General features: G+C 50.9%; 5 protein-coding genes across 5 annotated transcripts; 4 read left to right on the top strand and 1 right to left on the bottom strand.

Annotated features, from left to right (window-relative positions):
• Positions 1–382: 382 nt before the first annotated feature.
• BO88DRAFT_486387 (nonribosomal peptide synthase) lies at positions 383–13,898 on the top strand (the record flags this gene model as incomplete). Its single annotated transcript, XM_025712443.1, has 3 exons — positions 383–6,665; positions 6,720–12,465; positions 13,019–13,898. 3 exons carry the CDS (start codon positions 383–385, stop codon positions 13,452–13,454), a joined length of 12,465 nt encoding a protein of 4,154 aa, XP_025564823.1. The 3' UTR covers positions 13,455–13,898.
• Positions 13,098–13,947, top strand: BO88DRAFT_479075 (uncharacterized protein). The gene has a single exon (XM_025712062.1). The coding sequence runs from the start codon at positions 13,469–13,471 to the stop codon at positions 13,940–13,942; it is 474 nt and encodes a 157-aa protein (XP_025564824.1). The 5' UTR covers positions 13,098–13,468; the 3' UTR covers positions 13,943–13,947.
• A 605-nt stretch (positions 13,948–14,552) lies between these two features.
• On the bottom strand, positions 14,553–17,670 carry BO88DRAFT_479077 (amidohydrolase; the record flags this gene model as incomplete). Its single annotated transcript, XM_025712063.1, has 6 exons — positions 14,553–14,981; positions 15,040–15,269; positions 15,327–16,168; positions 16,217–16,254; positions 16,312–16,429; positions 16,478–17,670. 6 exons carry the CDS (start codon positions 17,668–17,670, stop codon positions 14,553–14,555), a joined length of 2,850 nt encoding a protein of 949 aa, XP_025564825.1.
• Positions 17,671–18,233: 563 nt separating this feature from the next.
• On the top strand, positions 18,234–19,090 carry BO88DRAFT_384536 (alpha/beta hydrolase; the record flags this gene model as incomplete). Its single annotated transcript, XM_025704707.1, has 2 exons — positions 18,234–18,705; positions 18,764–19,090. Exons 1-2 carry the CDS (start codon positions 18,304–18,306, stop codon positions 19,088–19,090), a joined length of 729 nt encoding a protein of 242 aa, XP_025564826.1. The 5' UTR covers positions 18,234–18,303.
• Positions 19,091–19,430: 340 nt separating this feature from the next.
• BO88DRAFT_479080 (uncharacterized protein) lies at positions 19,431–20,560 on the top strand (the record flags this gene model as incomplete). Its single annotated transcript, XM_025712064.1, has 1 exon — positions 19,431–20,560. The coding sequence occupies exon 1, from the start codon at positions 19,496–19,498 to the stop codon at positions 20,558–20,560; it is 1,065 nt and encodes a 354-aa protein (XP_025564827.1). The 5' UTR covers positions 19,431–19,495.
• Between the last annotated feature and the right edge of the window lie 436 nt (positions 20,561–20,996).

Genomic DNA, 20,996 nt, shown 5'->3' on the forward strand with positions numbered 1-20,996 from the left:
CCATGGTCCTCGTGGCCATTGCTGTAGAGGACTTTGCTCCACTCTTTCCATGTAATATGATGAAACATAATCGGCCAGTAAGCCTGGAGACCAGGTCTTAGATTCAAACAAGAAATACGGTGATGATGAAGTCATTCTCAGGAGGGAGGAGCGTGCTGCGAATACGAACATTGAATCTCACATCATCTCCAACGGGAATGCCGTTTGAAGTCTCCTGATGTCTCAATGCTAAGCGACCACAGCAAATGCTGTAAACAGCAGGACTTTATATGACACCACACGCCTTGCATAGCTTATTCGAATCTCCTCGGAATCGCATTCCATAAGCCATGATTTCGCGTCTTACTTCTTTTCTGTGCATTCTGCAGGAAACACAAGCACAATGGATCAGGCGAACAATGACAGCAAAAAGACACATTGCTTTTCCCAGGCAACAGTGAATGCCATGTGGGCTGCCAGACTAGCGCCAATGAGGGTGCAGGCGGTTCATAAGGCATCGACGTTCCAGGAAGAGATGGTTGTTGCAACGATTGCGGACAGCAAGCATCAGGTCAACGTGGAAGTACAACATTTTACCTGTCGTGAAAGACTCAATGTGGCTCACTTGAACAGTGCGGCTCATGCACTGGCCCGAAGACATGTTGTCCTACGTTCCCTCTTTTGCTGGAATGATCATGCCACAAAACAACATCCCGGCCGGATATTGATGTTAGTTCTTGGCACCGATTACCCCGAAGCGAATATCAAGCTTGTCAGTGAAGGACCGACCCAGGATATGAATACAGAAAATCCCCCTATCGACTTTCATGTGCTGGGGTTGTCTGACGCTGCGGAAATTCGCCAATGGCATGGAGAGATGCCATGGAGGTTGACAATCGACTCATTGCCTGGCCAGAAAAATTCTCGTCTATCACTGTGCTACCATACCGCAATCCTGGACGAGTCTTCGGCTTGTCGGATGTTGCGTTACCTGTGGGATGAGCTGCAGGCCCCCGGTTCCACCGTCGTGTCCGACTTCATTGCAGCCCACAAGGGCCTGGCTTTCCGACGCAGCCATGATATGCAACGTCGGGTTCAGGAAAAACTTGCGGGAGCACCTCCTCTCCTAACCGTCTTCGGTAGCACAAAGCCACTTTACAGAGAGGGGTATGGTGTGACGATCGACAAAATGGCTATGCTTAACCCTCGGGCCGATCGCCTGTTGAGAGCGCGGCAGGCCCTATATATGGCACTCTGCACATTGGCCAGGACACAAGAGGCCACATTCTTAGAGTTAATCCCGCTCAGAGAACTACTACCCTCAAACCATAGAGAGGTTCTGGGTCCAATTCTAGTGCCTCAGATTCGGTGGATTCAACATGATAGCCGTACATTACTCTCAAGAATTGCTGAAAGCCTATCTTCGGGATGCGACATTCACCACGCCTTCTCACCTGGCGAGCTGTGCTCCTTCAGTCCGAACACGGCATATCGACCTTCGGTGTCTCTTATTTGCCACATCGAGTCATGTGCGTCCACTGGAGTCGAAGCCTGGACTTGGGATGGCAAAGATTCATGGTCAGATGTCCCTTTGGTAATCGAACTGATTCCATGTGGTGGGGATCTGTACCTTGTCCGCATTTCCTACCACCGTGACCTGTTCACAGACAACGCCATTGCGGCATTCCGACATTTCTTTTGCGCATCGCTTGAATGGCAGCAACATGGGCATGATACATGGAAAGACATTACCCTCGAATCTGCGGTTCACGATCTTCTGAGTTCACGCCCCGATGCAGCTGTCCACCTGGAGAACCAGAAGAAGATCCAAACCAACAGTGAGCATGTCGGCGAGTCTCCAGGGACTATCATGTTCAGTAATACATCGCCCATTACCACAGAGAAGTGCACTGGACATACATGTTCTTCTCTGAGTAACGTGAGGGCCGAAGGTGGTGCATGTGCGCATCACTTGCTGGAGCGGAGTGCTAGCAGGTTTCCCGAGAAGATTGCCCTGCAATATGAGATTTCGGACTATTTGACATATAAAGACTTGAACGATCGTTGCGACCTGGTCGCTGTTTCTTTAACTTGTTGGATCGAGCGTATCCAACGAACGTCTCCCGGCGAAGATCTCATTATCCCAATTTCGTTCGACAAAGGTTTTGAGCTGGTAATAGCTATGTTCTCGGTGTTGAAGGCAGGGGCGGCTTTCGTGCATATCGATGCGAGTCTGCCAGCTAGCCGAATAGCGGGGATCATTCGGAAGGCAGGGGCGCCATTCATTCTTTACGATGGAAAGGCTGACACGCATAAGTTGAACGAGGTTGCCAGGAGGGAAGGCAGGGCAATCGTTGCGCTCAACGATCTGGTCAGGATGCAGAACAAGCGTCCACTTCCGTCCAACCGGAAGAAGCAACCAGCTTCCTCGCTTGCGTACATTCAGGTGACGTCTGGAACGACTGGGGAGCCTAAATGTATCATGATAGAGCACTGTAACTTGGTGGCTTTCATGGAAGCCGACGAGCCCGAGTTTCTAGGTGGTTGGACGACTAGCAAGCTGCAGCTCTCGAATCGCACCTTTGACATAGCCATGGCAGACATATTTGGCACACTGGGTCGTGGGGGAAGATTAGTGTTCGGTCCAGACGCAGAGTTACTGTCCTCTCTGGCAAGATGGCTAGAGATGACTAGCGTAACGGATCTGAATACGTCTCCCTTGGTCGCAGACTTGCTGAAGGACCATGTCCCAGCTTACCTGAGTGTCCTGATGGTCGGTGGAGAGCCCTTCCATCCCTCTCTCATAAAAGGCATCCCTAAGGAGTGTCGATTATACAACAACTATGGCCCAAGCGAAACAACCTTCGTAGCGACGACATACACTGTATCAGAGGAGGATGAAAATAAGTCAAACGTCCCGATTGGACGCTCTTTTGGATCCTGTAGTGTTCATATATTGGCACCTGAAAGCACTGAAAGGGTCAAAAGCGGGGATATTGGTGAAATTTGCATCAGTGGGTCCCAAGTTTCCAGGGGTTACCTAGGACAGCCAGAGCTTACTGGTAAAAGCTTTGTCTCAGATCCTTCTGCGAAAGATGAGAAATGCAAGCTGTATCGCACTGGAGACCTTGGACGACTTTTACCCGATGGAAGACTGGAGTATACCGGGCGCAAAGATAAGCAAGTGAAACTTCGAGGGCAGCGTGTCGAAACACTGGAAATAGAAATGGTGATTAGGAAGCATCCTCGAGTGAAGGCTTGCGCAGTCGCCACAGGCGACTCGAGCCATGGAATGGCGCTCGTTGCATTCATTGAGACACAGCCAAACCACCAAAACTTATTTACCGATGCGACAGCTGAAGCGGGCCTCTGGGCGAGTCTGGTAGATGAGATCAAGACCGTTCTATCCCAGAGCCTGCCAGACTATATGATACCAGCGCGCATTGTGAAGCTTGATGATGGATTACCTCGTTTACCTAGCAACAAGCTTGATCAGAAAGCACTGTCAGCTCGAGCAACAGAAGTTCTAGCAAGCGAAGCGTCCCAAGCGGCATTGGAATACGTCCATCCACGGGACGAAGTGGAAAGACATGTCTGTGAAGCTTTCAGCAACGTGTTTTCTTGCCAGGTTGGCATTACAAACAGTTTCCTGGATCTTGGAGGACACTCTGTCACAGCAATACGGGTGGCGAGTAAAATAAGGAAGCACCTTCGCACTGTTATCACCTTCCGGGATGTTTTGGAATGCTTGACTCCGGAGACGCTGAGTGCGCGCATTCGTGCTTCTGCGGAAAACATACCGCAGAGCCTACCGACGTATCGAGCTCCAGATAGCATGACTGTTGAGCAATCGTTCGCGCAGGGGCGCTTGTGGTTCTTGGAACAGCTCCATCCAAATTTGAGCTGGTATCACATGCCACTTGCATTCAGGTTGCGAGGGCGATTGCACCTCGACGCCTTAGGGTCCGCTTTACTAGCGCTTGAAGAGCGTCATGAAACGCTGCGAACGACATTCGAAGTGAAAGGCGACATGAATGTCCAAGTAGTCCATCCCTTTACGCTGAAAGGTATCCGAATATTGGATCTTACTGGGGACCCTGGTCACGAAAGGCTCTACTCGGTCCTTCGTAGTGAACAGACAAAGGCATTCAACCTTACGAATGAACCCGGGTGGAGAGTAGCCGTGGTGCGAGTTAGCTCTCAAGAACATGTTCTTTCCCTCGTTATCCACCATATAATTGCAGATGGATGGTCTTTGGGGGTGGTCTTGCGAGAGCTCGCATTGTTCTATTCTGAGAGCCTCCGTGGGAAAGATTCCTCGTTGATATTGCCGCCTCTACCCATCCAATACCGAGCGTACTCGCTATGGCAACGTCAGGAAGAACAGCTCCGGCAGCAACAGCGTCATTTAGCGTATTGGACACAACAGCTGCGAGGCAGCCACCCGGCCGAATTTCCGTGTGATAAGCCTCGGCCTGCTGTGCCATCAGGTCAGGCTGCTGTGAGGGGGATCAAATTAGGCGGTGTTTTATACAGGGATTTGGGAAGCCTCTGCAAGCGATATTCGACAACACCCTTCGTCGTTTTACTGGCGGCTTTCCGGGCAGCTCATTACCGAATGACAGGGGCAGCTGATACGACTATCGGCACTCCATTCACTAATCGCAACCGTGAGGAACACGAAGGAATAATTGGGCTGTTCGTGAACATGCAGTGTATGAGAGTCGAAATTTCGGAAAGCGATTCCTTTGAGGTACTGGTTCAACGGGTAAAGGAGACAGCGGCGGCGGCATACGAACACAACGAGGTGCCTTTCGAGATGATCGTCTCCGAGCTACACCCAACACGGGATAGTTCACGCAATCCACTGATTCAAACTATTTTCGCATTTCACCCAGAACGTGTTGATAAGATCAGCCTCGAAGGCATCGACTCGGAACTGATTAGCCTGACACATGCGACAAGGTTCGACCTCGAATTTCACGTCTGCCAGTGTGAAGATGGCCTGGAGGGTGACATCGTATTCTCCACTGAGCTTTTCCATGGCCGAACGATCGAGGTGTTGCTATCGATCTTTCAGGATATATTGAGAGTCGGCCTAGAGAATTCACATACGGCCATCGAGACGATCCCCCTGCCGAGCGCTACTTCCGCACTTGATGACATGAACCTGTTGGGGATTCGCCGCTCCGAGTACCCTCGAACTTCGAGCATAGTCGATGTATTCCGCGAACAGGTAGCCGCACATCCAGGTAAAACAGCAGTCAAGGACAATCAGAATCAATGGAGCTATGCCAGGCTTGACCTAGAGTCCGATAAGATGGCGGGTTGGTTGCGTGATTTGAAAATGCCAAAAGAGACTGTGATCACGGTTTTCGCTAACAGATCGTGCGAGACCATCGCAGCGTTCCTGGGAATACTTAAGGCAAATATGGCCTATCTTCCACTAGATATCAAGTTTCCAGCTGCTCGAATAGAGTCCATTCTTTCTTTTATTGAAGGCAATAGAGTTGTTCTGGTCGGCTCCGGATGTGAATTACCAATTACCCACTTGGATCGGGTAGACGTTGTCCCCATGGCACGACTGTCGAGCGGTATTGGTCAGAGCCCAGCATATGTTGATAATACAATGCCTACTGCCAAGAGCCTCGCATATGTTATGTTCACTTCGGGCTCCACCGGACAGCCAAAAGGGGTCATGATTGAGCACAGGGCGGTTGTGTCACGAGTGAAGGGTTGCGATATGCTCAAGGAAGAGGTTGCGGCAAAGCCATTCGCCCACATTTCCAGCATTGCTTTTGATGCAGCGGTTTGGGAGATATACACTCCTCTTCTCAACGGCGGCACTGTGATTTGCATTGACAGTATGACAATTACGGACTTTGAAGCCTTTTCCAACATATTTCATGCGGAAGGCATTGAGATAGCACTTATTACACCCGCCCTGCTGAAACAGCTTCTTACAGAGCCATCGGCTTCGATCTCTGAGCTCCATACACTGGTCGTGGGGGGAGATCGAGCAGATCCTCAAGACATGATAAAAGCACGCAAGCTAGTTCAGTATGATGTAGTAAACGCTTATGGCCCAACAGAGAATACCGTTATCAGCACCTTCTATCGACTTCCGGAGAGCGGCGGATATCATAACGGTGTACCAATTGGACAAGCAGTGACAAACTCGAAGGCGTACGTTGTGGATCGGCAACTATGTCTAGTGCCACCCGGTGTAATCGGTGAACTTGTTGTTGTCGGCGATGGCCTAGCACGCGGCTATACCGATACACGAAGGGATGTGAATCGTTTCCTCAACATTGATATTCGCGGTCAGGTTCTAAGAGCGTATCGTACGGGTGACCGAGTTCGTCGCCGTCCGGTAGACGGACAGCTTGAATACATTGGCCGGTTGGATGGCCAGGTCAAAATTCGAGGTTTTCGTGTTGAGACCGAGGAAATCGAGCACGTTCTTCACAGCTCAGGCCTAGTCGGAAGTGCCGCGGTCCTCTTCCAGCAGCCTGATAATCAAGAGGGCCGGCTAGTCGCTTTTGTCACGTTGTTGAAGGGGGGCTATAAGCATCTCCCCATGGATGAGGTAGCAAGGGGTATTGAAGAACAGGAATCAGAACAGGCTTGGAAGCAAATTTTCAGTGAAGTCACTTATGACAGCCAGATCGACCCTCGTGAGGCCGGTAGGGACTTCTCTGGATGGAAGTCAATGTACGATGGTACTGACATAGACAAAGAAGAGATGGGGGAGTGGCTGGACGATACGATCACAACGCTGCTCAATGGTGCACCGCCAGGCAACGTGGTCGAGATTGGGACGGGCTCAGGGATGATCCTTTTTAACATTGCAAATGATCTGCAGACATATGTCGGCCTTGAACCGGTGCAATCGATCGTGGAATTTGTGAAGACAATAATGGACAAAACTAACCCGACTCTAGCAAGCAAAGTACAGCTGCATGTCGGAAGTGCCAGTGACTTGGACAAGATATCGCCCAACATCTCAAGGCCCGACCTCGTGGTGGTGAATTCTGTTGCGCAGTATTTCCCCAGTGCGGAATACCTATCCAGGCTCATCTTGGATCTTCTGCGGAAGCATCAGGCCAAGACCCTCTTCTTTGGAGACATACGTTCATACGCCCTATATGCTCAATTCCAGGTCACCAAGGCCCTGCACGGAGAAGGAGAGATTAGTCTCGAGTATATCTGCCAAAGTATGGCAGATACTGTGGAGAATGAAACTGAGCTGCTGATTGACCCTGCTTTTTTCACGTCTCTAGCAGCTGAATTCACAGATCTTATCCACCACGTCGAGATACTTCCGAAAAGAATGCGAGCGACAAACGAACTTAGTTGCTATCGTTATTCTGCCATCATCCATGCTGTGCGACAAGACTATCTCCCCATCATTCATACTGTAGACGCAGATCAGTGGATCGACTATAGCACCCAAGGTCTAAGCCGGAACGGGCTCTTAGATCTATTGAAGGAAGGTTCAGAATCAGCTGTTGTAGCCATCGCCAACATCCCGCACAGCAAGACTATATTCGAACGACTAGTCGTTGAGGCATTTTCCAGCCAGACAACAATGACAGATATTGGTTGGCTACCATCGATCCGTCAGAATGCAGCTGAAGTTGATGGACTCTCGGCAAAGGATCTTGTTGATCTGGGCACCTTGGCAGGGTTCCATGTGGAACTAAGTTGGGCGCGACAATTTTCCCAACACGGAGGACTGGATGCCATCTTTCACCGCATCAAGTCCCAGAATGGACGACAAAGAACCATTTTTCAATTTTGCACCGATCATGAAGGTCGCTCAATTGAAGAATTCAGCAACCGGCCAATGCAAGTTCAGCCGACCCGCCAAATCATAAGAGAACTCCAGCAGTTCCTGAAGATACGCGTGCCTTGGTACATGGTTCCGGCTCTGATAAGCGTTCTTGAGGACATGCCTACTAATCATAGCGGCAAGATAGACAGACAAGCTCTGTCTCAAATTGCAGCCACGATGGCACCTAGGCAGGCACCAGCTGACATGACCTTCGTGCACCCTAGAACTAAGTTCGAAGTGATTGTTTGCGAAGCATTCGGTCACGTTCTTGGATGTGAAATGGGCGTTACAGAGAATTTCTTCGATCTCGGTGGACACTCCCTGATGGCAACAAGAGCAATATCCAAGATTGTTGAGCGCACACAGTGTGCCATCACGGTCCGAGACCTGTTTGATTACCCAACGCCAGGAGCTTTGGCAAGCAGAATTTCGACAATTTGTGATGAAAGTAGCGGGGAAGAAGCAGAGAGTGACGAAATCCAAGGCATTAATGAGTTTGCTGGTTACGAGCCGGTCGTGCACGATGAATGGAATCAAGCTGTGGAGGCGGCCGGCATTTGCGCAGCAGACGTAGTGCACATGTTTCCGTGTTCTCCCTTTCAGGAGGGTGTCCTTGCTGCCGACCTCGTCCTCAGAGACTCTCCCGCTTATTTGGCTACCATGAAGCTGAGATTCGACGGACGCTTGGACGTGGATATGTTGCAATCAGCGTGGCATTCAGTGGTGGCACGTGAGGAAATGCTTCGAACAGCCTTCATGCCATCGACGCAAGATTTGTCCTTGAGCGGAATGTGTAGTGGAGCCTTTCTGCAGGCCGTCCTCCGGTACGACTCCAACGAAGTGGAAAGGGTCTCGACACTTCGGCAACAGGAGTACAATCCGCTGCCTGACCTTGGGATCGGCCATATACCGGTTTCATTGGCATTGAGGCAAAACGACGTGACAGGTTTGATGCAACCTGAATTGACAATGCATCATGCTCTTTATGATGAAGCCTATCTGTCATATATTCTGGAGGGCCTGTCTCGTGATTATCACCATGCACAGAGCCATAGCCCAACAAACGATGACAGGAGCAGCCACATGCCGTTCATAACGTTCATTCGCACGTTGCAACAGAAGGATCGATCAGTAGGCTCCACCTTCTGGAAGAAATACCTAGATGGGGCACCAGCATGTACTTGGCCAATTACATGTGGTCTCAGAGGTCCTATGGATGGAGTTCGAATCCCACATGAAGTTCGTGCTGAATGGAGCGGAGATGCAGAAGCACTGTCAAGAATTTACAGCACCACCCCGGCCGGTCTTGTTCGAGCAGCTTTAGCTTTGTCCATTGCTGTACATAGTGATTCAGACGACGTCATTTTCGGTGAGGTTTCGAGTGGCCGAGCTCATTCGGAGTTCGTCAAAGGCCCCTGCATCGCCACCCATCCAGTACGAATCCCGCTTGCAGTGAACTCGAAGCAGCATTCTAGTGACGGACCACGAAAGGGAGTTTCAGTTGAAGAGCTCCTCACGCGCACCCGAGATGCGTACTTAGACACGATGCCATATCAGCATTTTGGACTCGAATCTATTCGACGCTTGACTGAGAACCCCGACTTGCTTCCTTTTCAGGTGCTTTTCGTTTTTCAGGCACAAGTCACAAATGCCAAGAATCACATATTTCCATGGAGCCGATTCAGTATTGCTGACGGTGAGCTGAAGCGTACGGACTTTCCCTTGGTGCTTGAAGTGTTCTGTCGAGAGCTCACAGGCCATCTTCAAATGCGATGTGTGTTTGACCCGGCGGCAATACTTCCAGCAGATGCAGATTGGGTGTTGCAGCACATCATCGACTCGATTGACCTCATGCAAAAACGTTACATGCAACATCAGGAAGAGCAACCCCCTGAGGCTAAGCTCGTAATCAAGGAGCGAGAGAGAACTATCATCGAACAATTATTGGGCCACCAAGATGGGGAATCGTCTGAGGGAGGTGGTGCGTTGTCTACCGTTATCCAACTCTTTCACAAGTGCGCAGTAGAAATGCCAGAGAAGATTGCTTTGCAAGTTCAAAGGAGTGATTTTGTCACGTTCGGACAACTCGACGACCTGAGCAATCACATTGCTGTCGGCCTTGAAAAAATTCTCAACAGTCAAACAAGTGCGACCGCCAAGCAGCGATACGTGCCGATCTTCTTCGAGAAGTCATATCACATGGTTGGAGCCATTTTGGGCATCCTAAAGGCCGGAGCAGCTGTTGTTCCCATGGACATTGAACATCCGATGCAGAGGCTAGAGACAATATGCGTAACAAGCGCAGCCACTGTCTTCCTTTGGGATGGTATAATTGGTGGCGAGAAGCTACAAAGACTTGCCAAGTCAACGGGAGCAACTGCACTGACAGTAGATGATCTTCTCCAGAATACCAGCCAGACGTACAAGCACAAAGTTCTACCCCTGGACTCTCTGGCTTATGTGCTTTTTACCTCAGGATCGACCGGTATTCCGAAAGGAGTGATGATCGATCATCGAAACTTGGCATCGTTTTTGTCCTCCAATAGAGGAAGTACTGACTGCTCATGGACGTCGAACAGACTCGCGCTTCTTGCACCTACCTTTGATGCGGCAATGGGAGATTTGTTCGCCACGCTCTGCAAAGGTGGCCGTCTCTTGTTGGGTAAGCAACAGGATATTCTCTCCGGGCTGAGCCATTGTTTAAAAGATCTGAGTGTCACACATCTATCACTAACTCCCACATTGGGTACGCTGATACTGAACGACCTTGACAACGAAGGGTTCTCTTTTCTGCGCTCTTTGGTCTTTGGGGGTGAGCCTTTCCCACTCAGTACTTTGAGCCGCGTACCCAGGACAATAAATGTCTGGAATGGCTATGGCCCTACCGAGGCGACCATTGAAATCGCAGCCTGCGAGGTACAAGGGCCAGTTGTTGATGTGTGCGGAGGCCGATCGTTTGTACCCATTGGAGAGCCCGGCCAGAACAGACACATTCGGGTGTTATATCCCGGAACTACGGAGGAAGTCCCACTGGGTTCAGTTGGCGAAGTGTGCATTAGTGGACAACAAGTGGCACAGGGCTATCTAGGGGAAGCTGACTTGACCGCGGCATATTTCATACCTAATCCGTTCTCCCCAACGGGACAGGGGAGAATGTACCGTACGGGAGATAGAGCAAGACTCCACGGAGATGGATACCTTGAGTACCTGGGTCGCATGGATGGGCAGATAAAAGTTCGAGGAATCCGAATTGACACTGACGAGATTTGCTCGGTGGCGCAGGAGCATCCACAAATCATTGCATGTGCAGTGACTAAGCTTGAGAGCAACGGAACTGAGACCCTGACAGCGTTCGTTGAAGCAGTCCATCCAGTCCAGCCCGGAAACGTCATATGTGAGTCCATAATCAAGGAGCATCTAGCCCAAAGCCTTCCCACCTATATGGTTCCAGCCTTCATCTGGGTGCAAACAACACCCTTACCGCGTACAACAAGCGGTAAATTAGACAGGATCGCTATCACCAAGATGGCCGCGGACAGACATAACGAGAATTTAGAGGACCGTTCGAGGCACTCTCACACGCCTGTTCGCGCCGCGCCTGGGAGCCTAGAAGACAAGATAGCTTCACTCTGGGCAAAAGTGCTGGGGATCAACGAAGACTCTGTTGACATCACTGCAACTTTTCACAAGATGGGCGGTGACTCCATTCGCGCAATAGCATTGCTTGCAATACTTCGTCGACAAGAGCTACATCTCGATTTGATAGACGTTTCACAGACTTCAACAGTGCAGTCGCAAGCAGCCAGAGTTCGACAGGGGTCAGCCGCCAAAAACAATGCTAGTTACCTACATTTTCACATGCGCCAAGGGAGTATGGCAACCATTGTCCTTGTTCATCCGTTCCTTGCGCAATGCATGGTATTCGAGCCTCTGCTGCCATTACTAGACGGCTCGATTGATGTGCTCCTAGTCGACGACCCATTCATGGGCACAGCTAATTATCCTGAAACGCTTTCGCAGTGGGCTAATCATTGCTTGACTGATATGAAAGAGCACATTCAGACTGACCACCCTGTGATATTTGGGGGGTATTCATTTGGTGGATTCATTGCATTCGAGATGGCCCATAAATGGGACCAATTATACGGTGCCCATTCCAGCTCGGTAGTCCTACTCGACCCTGGCACTTATGAGGTGGATAACAGAGTATGGAAGGGTGAAAGTGAGAAGGAGAGTTTGATTATGAGCTCGCTGGGCAGATCGGAGGTCAGTCCTCAAGACATCCTACCGCTTCGAAAGTGCTTTGATGGCTATGTTAGAGCCTTGGAGCATTCTAAAAGTCCACCAGTCTATGAGGGTAAGTGCCTTCATGTGGCCTTACCCGATCGGCTCCAGGACGGAGTGGTAGATTGGTGGAAGGCACATTGCACCAACATCACTCTGGGCGTTGTCGACTGCGACAACCATTACGCGTTGATGAAGGATGCAGGCTGCGTGGCTGGAATCAGTCAGTTTATCAATGAGCATTGCAACGCCGTTATAGAGGAGAACCGAGCGGTGAGCAGTGCGAGTTCAGAATCTCGGATGTATGGTGGATCTTCAAGAACCGACGTGTCGATGGAAGATGGAGACGTGAAGGAGCAGACCAGGTGACTAGCTAGATAGGACTAGCGCGTCTCTTCGTATCTACAGCCCGATCCGGAATAGTCGGTCGGGCACAACTGCTTATGATTAGTCATTTATGAAGAGGCCAGTAATCCACACCAACACCCTTCAAGATTCCCAGATGTAGATGTTTGACAAACTGAAACATCCCACCGAAGCCATTATATTTATTTGGGGCCAGACGAGTGGATCAATCATATGAAGCTAATAGTATCCGTCAACAGTTACAGTGCCTACTTCGCTAACTTAGTCGCCGCCAGAGGTATCGCATTACCACCGCTGCTACCTACACTTTAGTGCATCGACAAACTAGATACCATGCAGAATCAACCGGCTAAACACCTGTTAGCACTAGCCCATACTAAGCAAGCTATGTTGTCTTGAATCTTTGATCTGGGGCTGAAAATCATGGTTCTCGACCAGTCAAATTCAGATCCCCGACTAAGAACCGCTAAATATAAAGTTTGACTTAACACTCTCCGAAACTTGTTTATCTTCAATCTACCCCCAAAGAGACATCATATATACTCGGGACAGTCACTACCCTCGATTGATAGCTCATATCCGTAATTCGTATCGGAAGGGCCATCCCATCAACACCCAACTGCATAAAAATGGGCCAATCCCCCTCGACCCCCAACCCGGCACCAAACTCCGCGTCATCGGCGCAGGCCTCTGGCGAACCGGCACAGCATCCTTCAGCGCCGCCCTCGCCATCCTCCTTAACGGCCCAGTTCACCACGGCGGCACGCAAACAAACATAGGCCCACCAGACGAAATCACCACCTGGATGAAAGTCATGCGCCTCATCCTCAACGACAACGCCCCTGACCGACAGCAAGCCCTCACCCTCATAGACCGGCAATTAGAGGGCTACGCCGCCGTCACAGACGCCCCGGGTACCCAACTCGTCCCAGAGCTGATGGAAGTCTACCCAACGCCAAGGTCATCTGCACCGTTCGCGACCCGGTAGCGTGGGAGAAGAGCATGACGCACCTGGAAGGTCTGGTGCGATCGTCGTGGGTTCTGCGCGTCATAATGCTGCCGATTCCTGGAATAAGGCATTTTATGGATTTTCTGGCGTTGATTGCTTTGCAATGGCAGAGGATATATGGAAGGAATGGGGGTCCGGGTGGTGCCTATCATAAGCATATTGAGTGGTTGAAAGAAGTGGTTCCAGAGGAGAGGTTGGTTTTTATTGATATTAGGGATGGGTGGGGGCCCCTGTGGAAGGCGCTGGGGATGGAGGTGCCGAAGGATATACCGTTTCCGAGGGTTAATGATTCCGAGGCAATCACTCGGGCCGTGAGACAGCATGGTCGTCGTGGGTTAATTCGGTGGGTGTGTATATTTGCGGTGGTTGCTGCTGTGTCTTTGGGGTTGTATTTTCTGCGGAGTGAAGGGAGTGCCATTGGCGTGTATGATCTGATTACCTTTAAACTCCCCATAACATACAGATGAAGGAGACATTGACCTTCCACTGAGAGATGCATACTATGAGCCTCGTACACTTCTACCATTGCCTGAAAATTTGCATCTGAGGGCACCTGTTCAAGTGGTATGCAGCGCATACGTATATAATCGGCTACAATCCCAATTTCCTACCGCGAGAAACGCCGAGCCAAAATATATGGGAGCATTATTCTACTGGCCTTTCCAATTACTCGGTATACGTCAAGCCATCGTAGCATCTAGTGCCACGACAATCTTATTTGAAAGACCCGGTGATGCCCATCTCATCCATCTAGTTATAAATGATATATGGAACCCGGCCCGCTCCGCTGCCAGAATATCCGTGCTGACGCCTAAGCCTAACTCGATAAGCAATCTTGCAATGCCCCGGTACTGCCCTCTCATAGAAGCATTTGTAGCGCCGTAGCGCCATTGTCTGTGGCAGGAGCACCGTCTATGTCTAATGGATGCCCCAGACACATTGACTAAAGCACCTACAGGCCCAAGTCCCATATGTACCCAAACGACTCCCTGAATGAACTATCGGCGGTCGCATATATTTGCCTGGTACCACGTGCAGATATTTCTGCTCTCTATGAGTGCAACAGCATCAAGGGAATTATTTCCCAGAATCCGGCCAGCAGTCCGTGATTCCTCCGTCCTCCCCAACAGCAACCACAACCGAGCCTTCTCCGCGCAACGGGTTTCCATCCCACAAAACCAAATCACCTATGTATGCTTGGCTATCATTAATCGCACGATCAAGCTTCAGAATTCGCTCAATATTGGACGATACAAGCGCGACAGCCTCCTTATCACTCAAGCCAGCTTGCTTAGCCGCCCAGCGCGCCTCCCGGGCCAACCCATGAAGTCTGGAATCACCCTGCAGTGCTAAACCCAGCTGCACACCTGCGTCAATCAAAACCTTTGCTGAACTGTCGCTGAGCGGTGGCCCTGGAAGAGCGTTCTTCTTCTCCCACTTATCAGGAGCCCCGAGGTTGCCGGTTAGGATGACTGGGATGCCTGCTTCGGCTAGGGGTTTGGCGACCTAACGTAGGGTGTAAGTTATAGTGACATTCAGTGGAATGAAATAAAGGGTGGCTTACTAAAGCAGCACCATGGCCACCATATATGATTAGATTGACGGAGGGGAACTCTCGTTTGACCAGAATCAATTGGGAGATGTCGTCCTCGTTGTATGTCTCAACCACCAGTGGAAGAGAGCCATTTGCAGCTTGTGCATATACGCTGTGCTGCTCTGCATCGCTCTTGCCGCCCTCCTTCAAAATCTGGCGCAGGGTTTGGATTTCCGAAGCAACAGTTGGGGTATCTCCGTCTAGTGGTTTTGTCAGACACATTTCCTTTGCATCGGAGGAGATGAAGGACTACTCACTCTTGGCCCCCTGTCCGACCGATAGATGAAGCGCCGCATCGCTCTTCCAGATTCCACCGTCCAATATCGTAACGTTAGGATCAGTTCTCAACCCCACGCTGACACCCTGGATAAGCCCACCGCCATGCGGCGGAGTAATGGCTCTCGTGACTCCTCCAATCCTCGCGCGGTCAAATGCAACCCCATGAAGATGAGCTCCGTATTTGGCAAAGTGGACGCTCTTTCCTTCGTTCAGAAGATCGCCAGCTGTACCGCCTGATCCGTCGCCTGTCGACTCTTCGGATGAAATTGCTTGGATTCCAAGGTCGTTCCCAAAGGCAATAAGCCCGGGAGTGATGTAGCCATTGTTTAGGGCTATTTCGGTGACCCCCTCGTTCTCGCCTCTTATGCATGTCTGTTTCGCACCGAGGCACGAAACCTTGTTGTCCTCTAGCACAAGGACTAGATCCTCAGCCACTTCATCAAGATGTTGGTAGTCGATAAGTACTTTCTGAATACCGGTAAAGACGAGACGTGGCTTCGAACAGACTTTAATCCGCTGGTCGACGTCTACTACCGGTCGCATCTCGGGTACACGTTGCAGGTCATCGAAGCTGGAAGCCAAAGATTCAACTGCAATGTCTCCCTTCTGTAACAGCGCACGTCCGTCAATAAAAACCTCGACAGCCGTGGCCCCGACTTGGAGCGGATGGCTGTCCCATATGACGATGTCGGCGTCGTAACCCGGACGGACGTATCCGATGCGGTAGTCTTGCTGCATTGATTGGGCTGGCACTGACGTGACTGACTGTAAAGCCTTATCGGCTGGTAAGCCGAATGAGTGAGCGATAGAGGCTTGGTCGCTACCAATTTATTAGTAGCTTATCGGGAGATGTTGGGGCGCAACTAACAGAAGGTATTTAGCATAGTTCTCTTCCCCGGTATGATCCTATACTGATATCAGTATCATTTCGTATCGATACAATTCAGTAGGTTACTCCCATACCGATTTATAAGCAACCCGCACTCCGTGGTCGTTTAGTATCTTCCCTGCTCGCAGATTTGCTTCATAAGCCTCGGCCTTGTACAGCGCATTGTCCGCGAATGTAGCAACCGTGACGTTCCTGCGTTCAAAATCAGTACCGCCACACATCTACAGATAACAGACTCACGGCTCCAAACGCTTTAACAGTTCCGGCACCTGCCACGCTTCCAATGCATGATGGAAAGCCCGAGGGTGAATATCAAACTCATGAAGTACAGCTAGCATGCGCTCCAAATCCTCCGGTGTATAACAATGGACATTCACATTGAGCTCTCCCCTGATCAAGGCCACGAAAGTATCCAACTCGAATGAATCCGGTCGCCGCCCTTGTTGTTCAAGAAAGCGCGATATATGCCGAGCTCGGTCAAACCTGGTGTGCTCAATTTCCAACGCTCCGCGACACCAAGCAGCCTGACGCCGCTCTAGCTCCCGTGCTTCCGAAAGCTTCTCCCTCAAGAGCCAAGCAAGTCCCATCCGGGTGTGCTGGTAATTGCGTTTCGGGTTTTCACCACACGCCATCTTAAGATACCGCTGGCGATCTTGCTCCGGGATACCGTGCTCCAGGAGCAATTCCTCGATTACGGGTTCACCGTGTTCACCTGAAAAAGGCAAGTTCTTAACGGGGTAGGCCTCACCGCCGACGATGTTTGCTGAGCCGGGTAGAACAAGCGAGGAGGTGACTCCGCCCGATGCGATGATCCTGATGGTTGGATCGGACGGCGTGAAGCCATCGATTGCGCGCACAAAGTGAGTAATGGGTCCGAGGGACTTCTCGTTCACGTCACTTGTTGCTACTACTTGAGGAAATGGCATTAAAAGGTGATGAGAGTGCATATCCACTAGGCCGGGAGTGACATGTTTGCCGTGGACATCGATAATGTTTGCGTTCGCGGGCGGAGCATCACCTGAGCCAGTGAAAACGATTGAGGTTATAACACCAGCCTCGAAGACGATGTCCACGGCGTCTGGGAGCGTCGATTCGCCATCAAAGAGGGTTGCGTTTTGGATGACGACTGGGGTGGCTTGTCCAGAGACCGGGTTCCATCGGGGATTTTCCTGTCTTGAGCTGTCCCCAGCATTTGGCACATGCAGTTGACGTTCAGCGTCGTAGCATTGGTGCAGTCCGTTGTAAAAATCATGGTGCGTGGTTGCACTGGTTGACAATAGCAGTTCTCTTGGATTGACTCCGACCAGCAGAATTGCCGCGGCACAAATCCCCGCACAGATGGGCAGTTGCCATTGTCTTATCGCGCGGCCTCGTGTTCGTCCAGAGGACGAGGTCCGATACATCGGGATAAATGTTTCCTCCTTGACAGTCATTGTCGACCCCACTGCCGCACAATAAAGCGGAATTGTCGAAGGGAAGAAGTGACAGCTATCGCGGGGTGAGAGGTAATCGGTCGACCCTTGCGTGACTGCAACCCGGTACGACGTCAGCATATCTGTCCAGTGGGTCCGGCCGCATTTCTTATCAGATATGCTATGACTGTCAATGTCTATCTGTCCCGTCCACTTAGGGCATAGTGCAATTAGTGGTTGACACTGGATCCAAGGGTTCCTTATTCTTCTGCCATGTGTTTACGAAGTCTAATAACTGTTCCTAATTCAGACAATATCCGCCAGCTAGCGCGTGGCCGACCGATGCTGCCTCCGTCCCTGTAAGCCGCGACGGATGAAGCTCTTGGCATGTCTTCCCGCTTCGGCCCATTTTCATCGTCTTATCGACCACCAACGAACAATTCCATTACATCTAGTGCTGACAGCGGATCAATGAAGCCTAAGACCCATCTGGCAATATTTTAACGAGCCGACCTATCATTCGATTTTGAGCCTCGCTTCATACACGGAATAATTGGGGGCTATCTCTTGAATCGCTACCATTTATTAAGGGCTCCTCCCTTCTCACGAAGTAAAGATTAAGAATCATCTATTTTACCTCTCCACGATCGCAATATGTCCAACCCAACCCTAGTCTTTTGTGCCGGTGCCTGGTACTCACCAGTAGCATACGGCCCACTCATCGAGAGACTTCCCGAATATACCTGTCGCACCGTGGCCTTCCCCTCCATCGAGCAAGCCAATGAAATCAAAGACCTCCAGCCCGACATCTCCGCCGTGCGCAGTGTGGTCGAGACAGAATGCGATGCCGGAAACGACGTTGCAATCGTATTGCACAGCTGGTCTGGTCTCCCCGTCAGCAGTGCCCTTGATGGACTCAGCAAGACTGAGCGCCAAGAAGCGGGTAAACCAGGCGGCGTGGTGAAGCTCATCTACCTCTCTGCATTTATTCCGGAGGTTGGTGAGAGTTTGATCGGGGCATTTGGAGGGGTGCCACCGGATTGGTATGTTCGGGATGTGAGTATACCTTTTGACCACTTTTATATCTCAATAAAGTAATCCTAATGCGGTGTAGGTGGAGAATGGCACCGTGTTGCCTGATGATCCCTTCAAGCTATTTTTCCACGATGTTCCCGATGGCCAAAAATGGGCCGAGACATTGCGACCCCATGCATGGGCGACCAAGAATAGCCCTGCCACAAGTGCAGCGTACCTGCGAATTCCATCTGCCTATCTGCTGTGTGAAGATGATCGAGCAATCCCATTGTTTGCACAAGAAGGGATGGTTGAAAAGGCACGCGCCAAGGGAGCCACGTTCGAGACAGACAAGGTTAAGACGGGACACACGCCGTGGCTGGTGGTGCCGGATCAGGTGGTGGAGTTTGTGAAGAGACATGCATGAGAGTAATATAATTAATTTAAAGAGCAGCCAATTCGATTGACCGGGTCCTTCCATCTGCATCCTGTTTCCCTTAAAATGAGGGGTTCGAACGTTGAGAATCACATCGTGGCGGGTGGTCCCATTGCCGGAGTCCGTCCGCGCCTGTCTTCCTGCATGAAGCTAACAGCTTAGTTGCTTGGTTTAGTCTTCTCATTACTCATTCACACTTAATATTCTGCTCAACTCTGCTGCTACTGGCTCTCTTTACTCTCTGGCGGAATATATAATACCCCTTTCTCTCAATACTCTCAGCCCGGTAGGGCATTGCGCCTTTGTGCAATCCCGACCTCCACAAATCCCCCGAACCCTGCCTAAGTACCCCATCTCATCCTCATCTTCATCACTGCCACTGCCACTGCCACCACAATGGCACCAGAAACACCCCCATCACCCCTTCATCGCTCGCTCCTCATCCCCGAAATCCTCGAACGCATCCTCATCCACCTAGACATCCACACCCTCCTCTTCTCCCAACGCGTCTGCACCGCCTGGGCCTCTTTAATTCAGCAATCTCCATCCCTCCAACAAGCCCTCTTCTTTGCCCCAGCCCAATGGCCCAAAGAAGACATCATCTACAACCCCCTCCTGATCAAACATTTTCCACCGTTCTTCCCAGGTACCATCCAAAATGACCTCGTCAAACCGCGAGACTGCTACCCGCCTCACTTCCTCCCAATGCAATACGTCGGCAATGAGAACGCGTGGAGCCACCCCGTCAAAGACGACCTCACCCGAGCAGAAGTCTTCTACTCTGAGCTCCCTCTCCAAAAATATCCCCTACGCCGTAAGGCGTACCTGTACCCCGAGGCATCCTGGCGTCGCATGCTCACCCAGCAACCGCCCGCACCCCACATCCCAGTCCTCCGCGTCTGGTCCTGGGCCCGGGGCAAAACCTTTGATCGTTACCGCATCCCAGGCACATTGAAAGACGTAATGGATCTGGAGAGATACGTCCAAGAGCACCCAAAGGACTCCGAACCACCCGAGTCTTCGTCTTCTCCCACTAACAACCTCGAAGACGGTGGAGGTGTCACAATGGGCCTCCTCTTCGACTACGTGACCTGCGATCTGGATCTAAAGTGGTGGATGATCATGTGGGGAGATCTGCCCCCGGTGTCGATGGCACTGGAACTGGGACCGGAATATGTAGATGCTTATAAGCGCGCAGCGGAGGATGGGAGTATTGTAATTCTCACATTTCAGATCGTGCAGGGAGCTGAATGGTGGTATGATATTGCTGCGGCGAATGCGAAGAATTTGAGGTTTCGTATTGTTGATGAGTATAGGGCTAGGGGGTGGGTCGGGGAGAGGCCGCCTACGTTTTCGAATCGGTTGAGGGCCGTGGAGAACGGGAGGTTCCCACATTTTAGCACGCAGGCGCCGTTTCTGGCGAGGTATTTGTTGCCGGGGTGGGGGGTTGCTGTGGGCTAGTTGTGGGTTAAGTGCGTACTAGATTTGTGTTATACTTTGTTTTTGTTGTCTGATATCGTGAGAAATAAGAGTTTGGCTATACACGGTCCTCCAAAGCATAAGGACGGGGTTTTGTGCTGCTTTGGAGTATTTATAGAATGTAGCACATATGATTATCACCATAGCCGAGTACCAGCCCCTACTGCACGCCCTTAATGATATCCACCGCTCTCTCCGCCACCGCATACACAGTCGACATAGGATTCGCAGTCGTCATAAGGGGGAAGATACTCGCATCACACACCCGCAAATTCGTAGTTCCATACACCCGAAGCCTATTCTACTGTTACGATAACATAGATTGGCCGAGGCAGGCCGACGTCAATTGCATATGAGCGATGCCAACCAACATTGGCTCATTGCATCTCATCTGGTTGTTTCTTGCGCATCTACCGTC

The sequence above is a fragment of the Aspergillus vadensis genome (genome assembly GCF_003184925.1).
Source record: "Aspergillus vadensis CBS 113365 unplaced genomic scaffold BO88scaffold_6, whole genome shotgun sequence".
NCBI lineage: Eukaryota > Fungi > Ascomycota > Eurotiomycetes > Eurotiales > Aspergillaceae > Aspergillus > Aspergillus vadensis.

Excerpts from the sequence above, each read along its gene's own strand:
- BO88DRAFT_479075 (XM_025712062.1), top strand. The coding sequence starts at position 13,469 with ATGACGCACCTGGAAGGTCTGGTGCGATCGTCGTGGGTTCTGCGCGTC.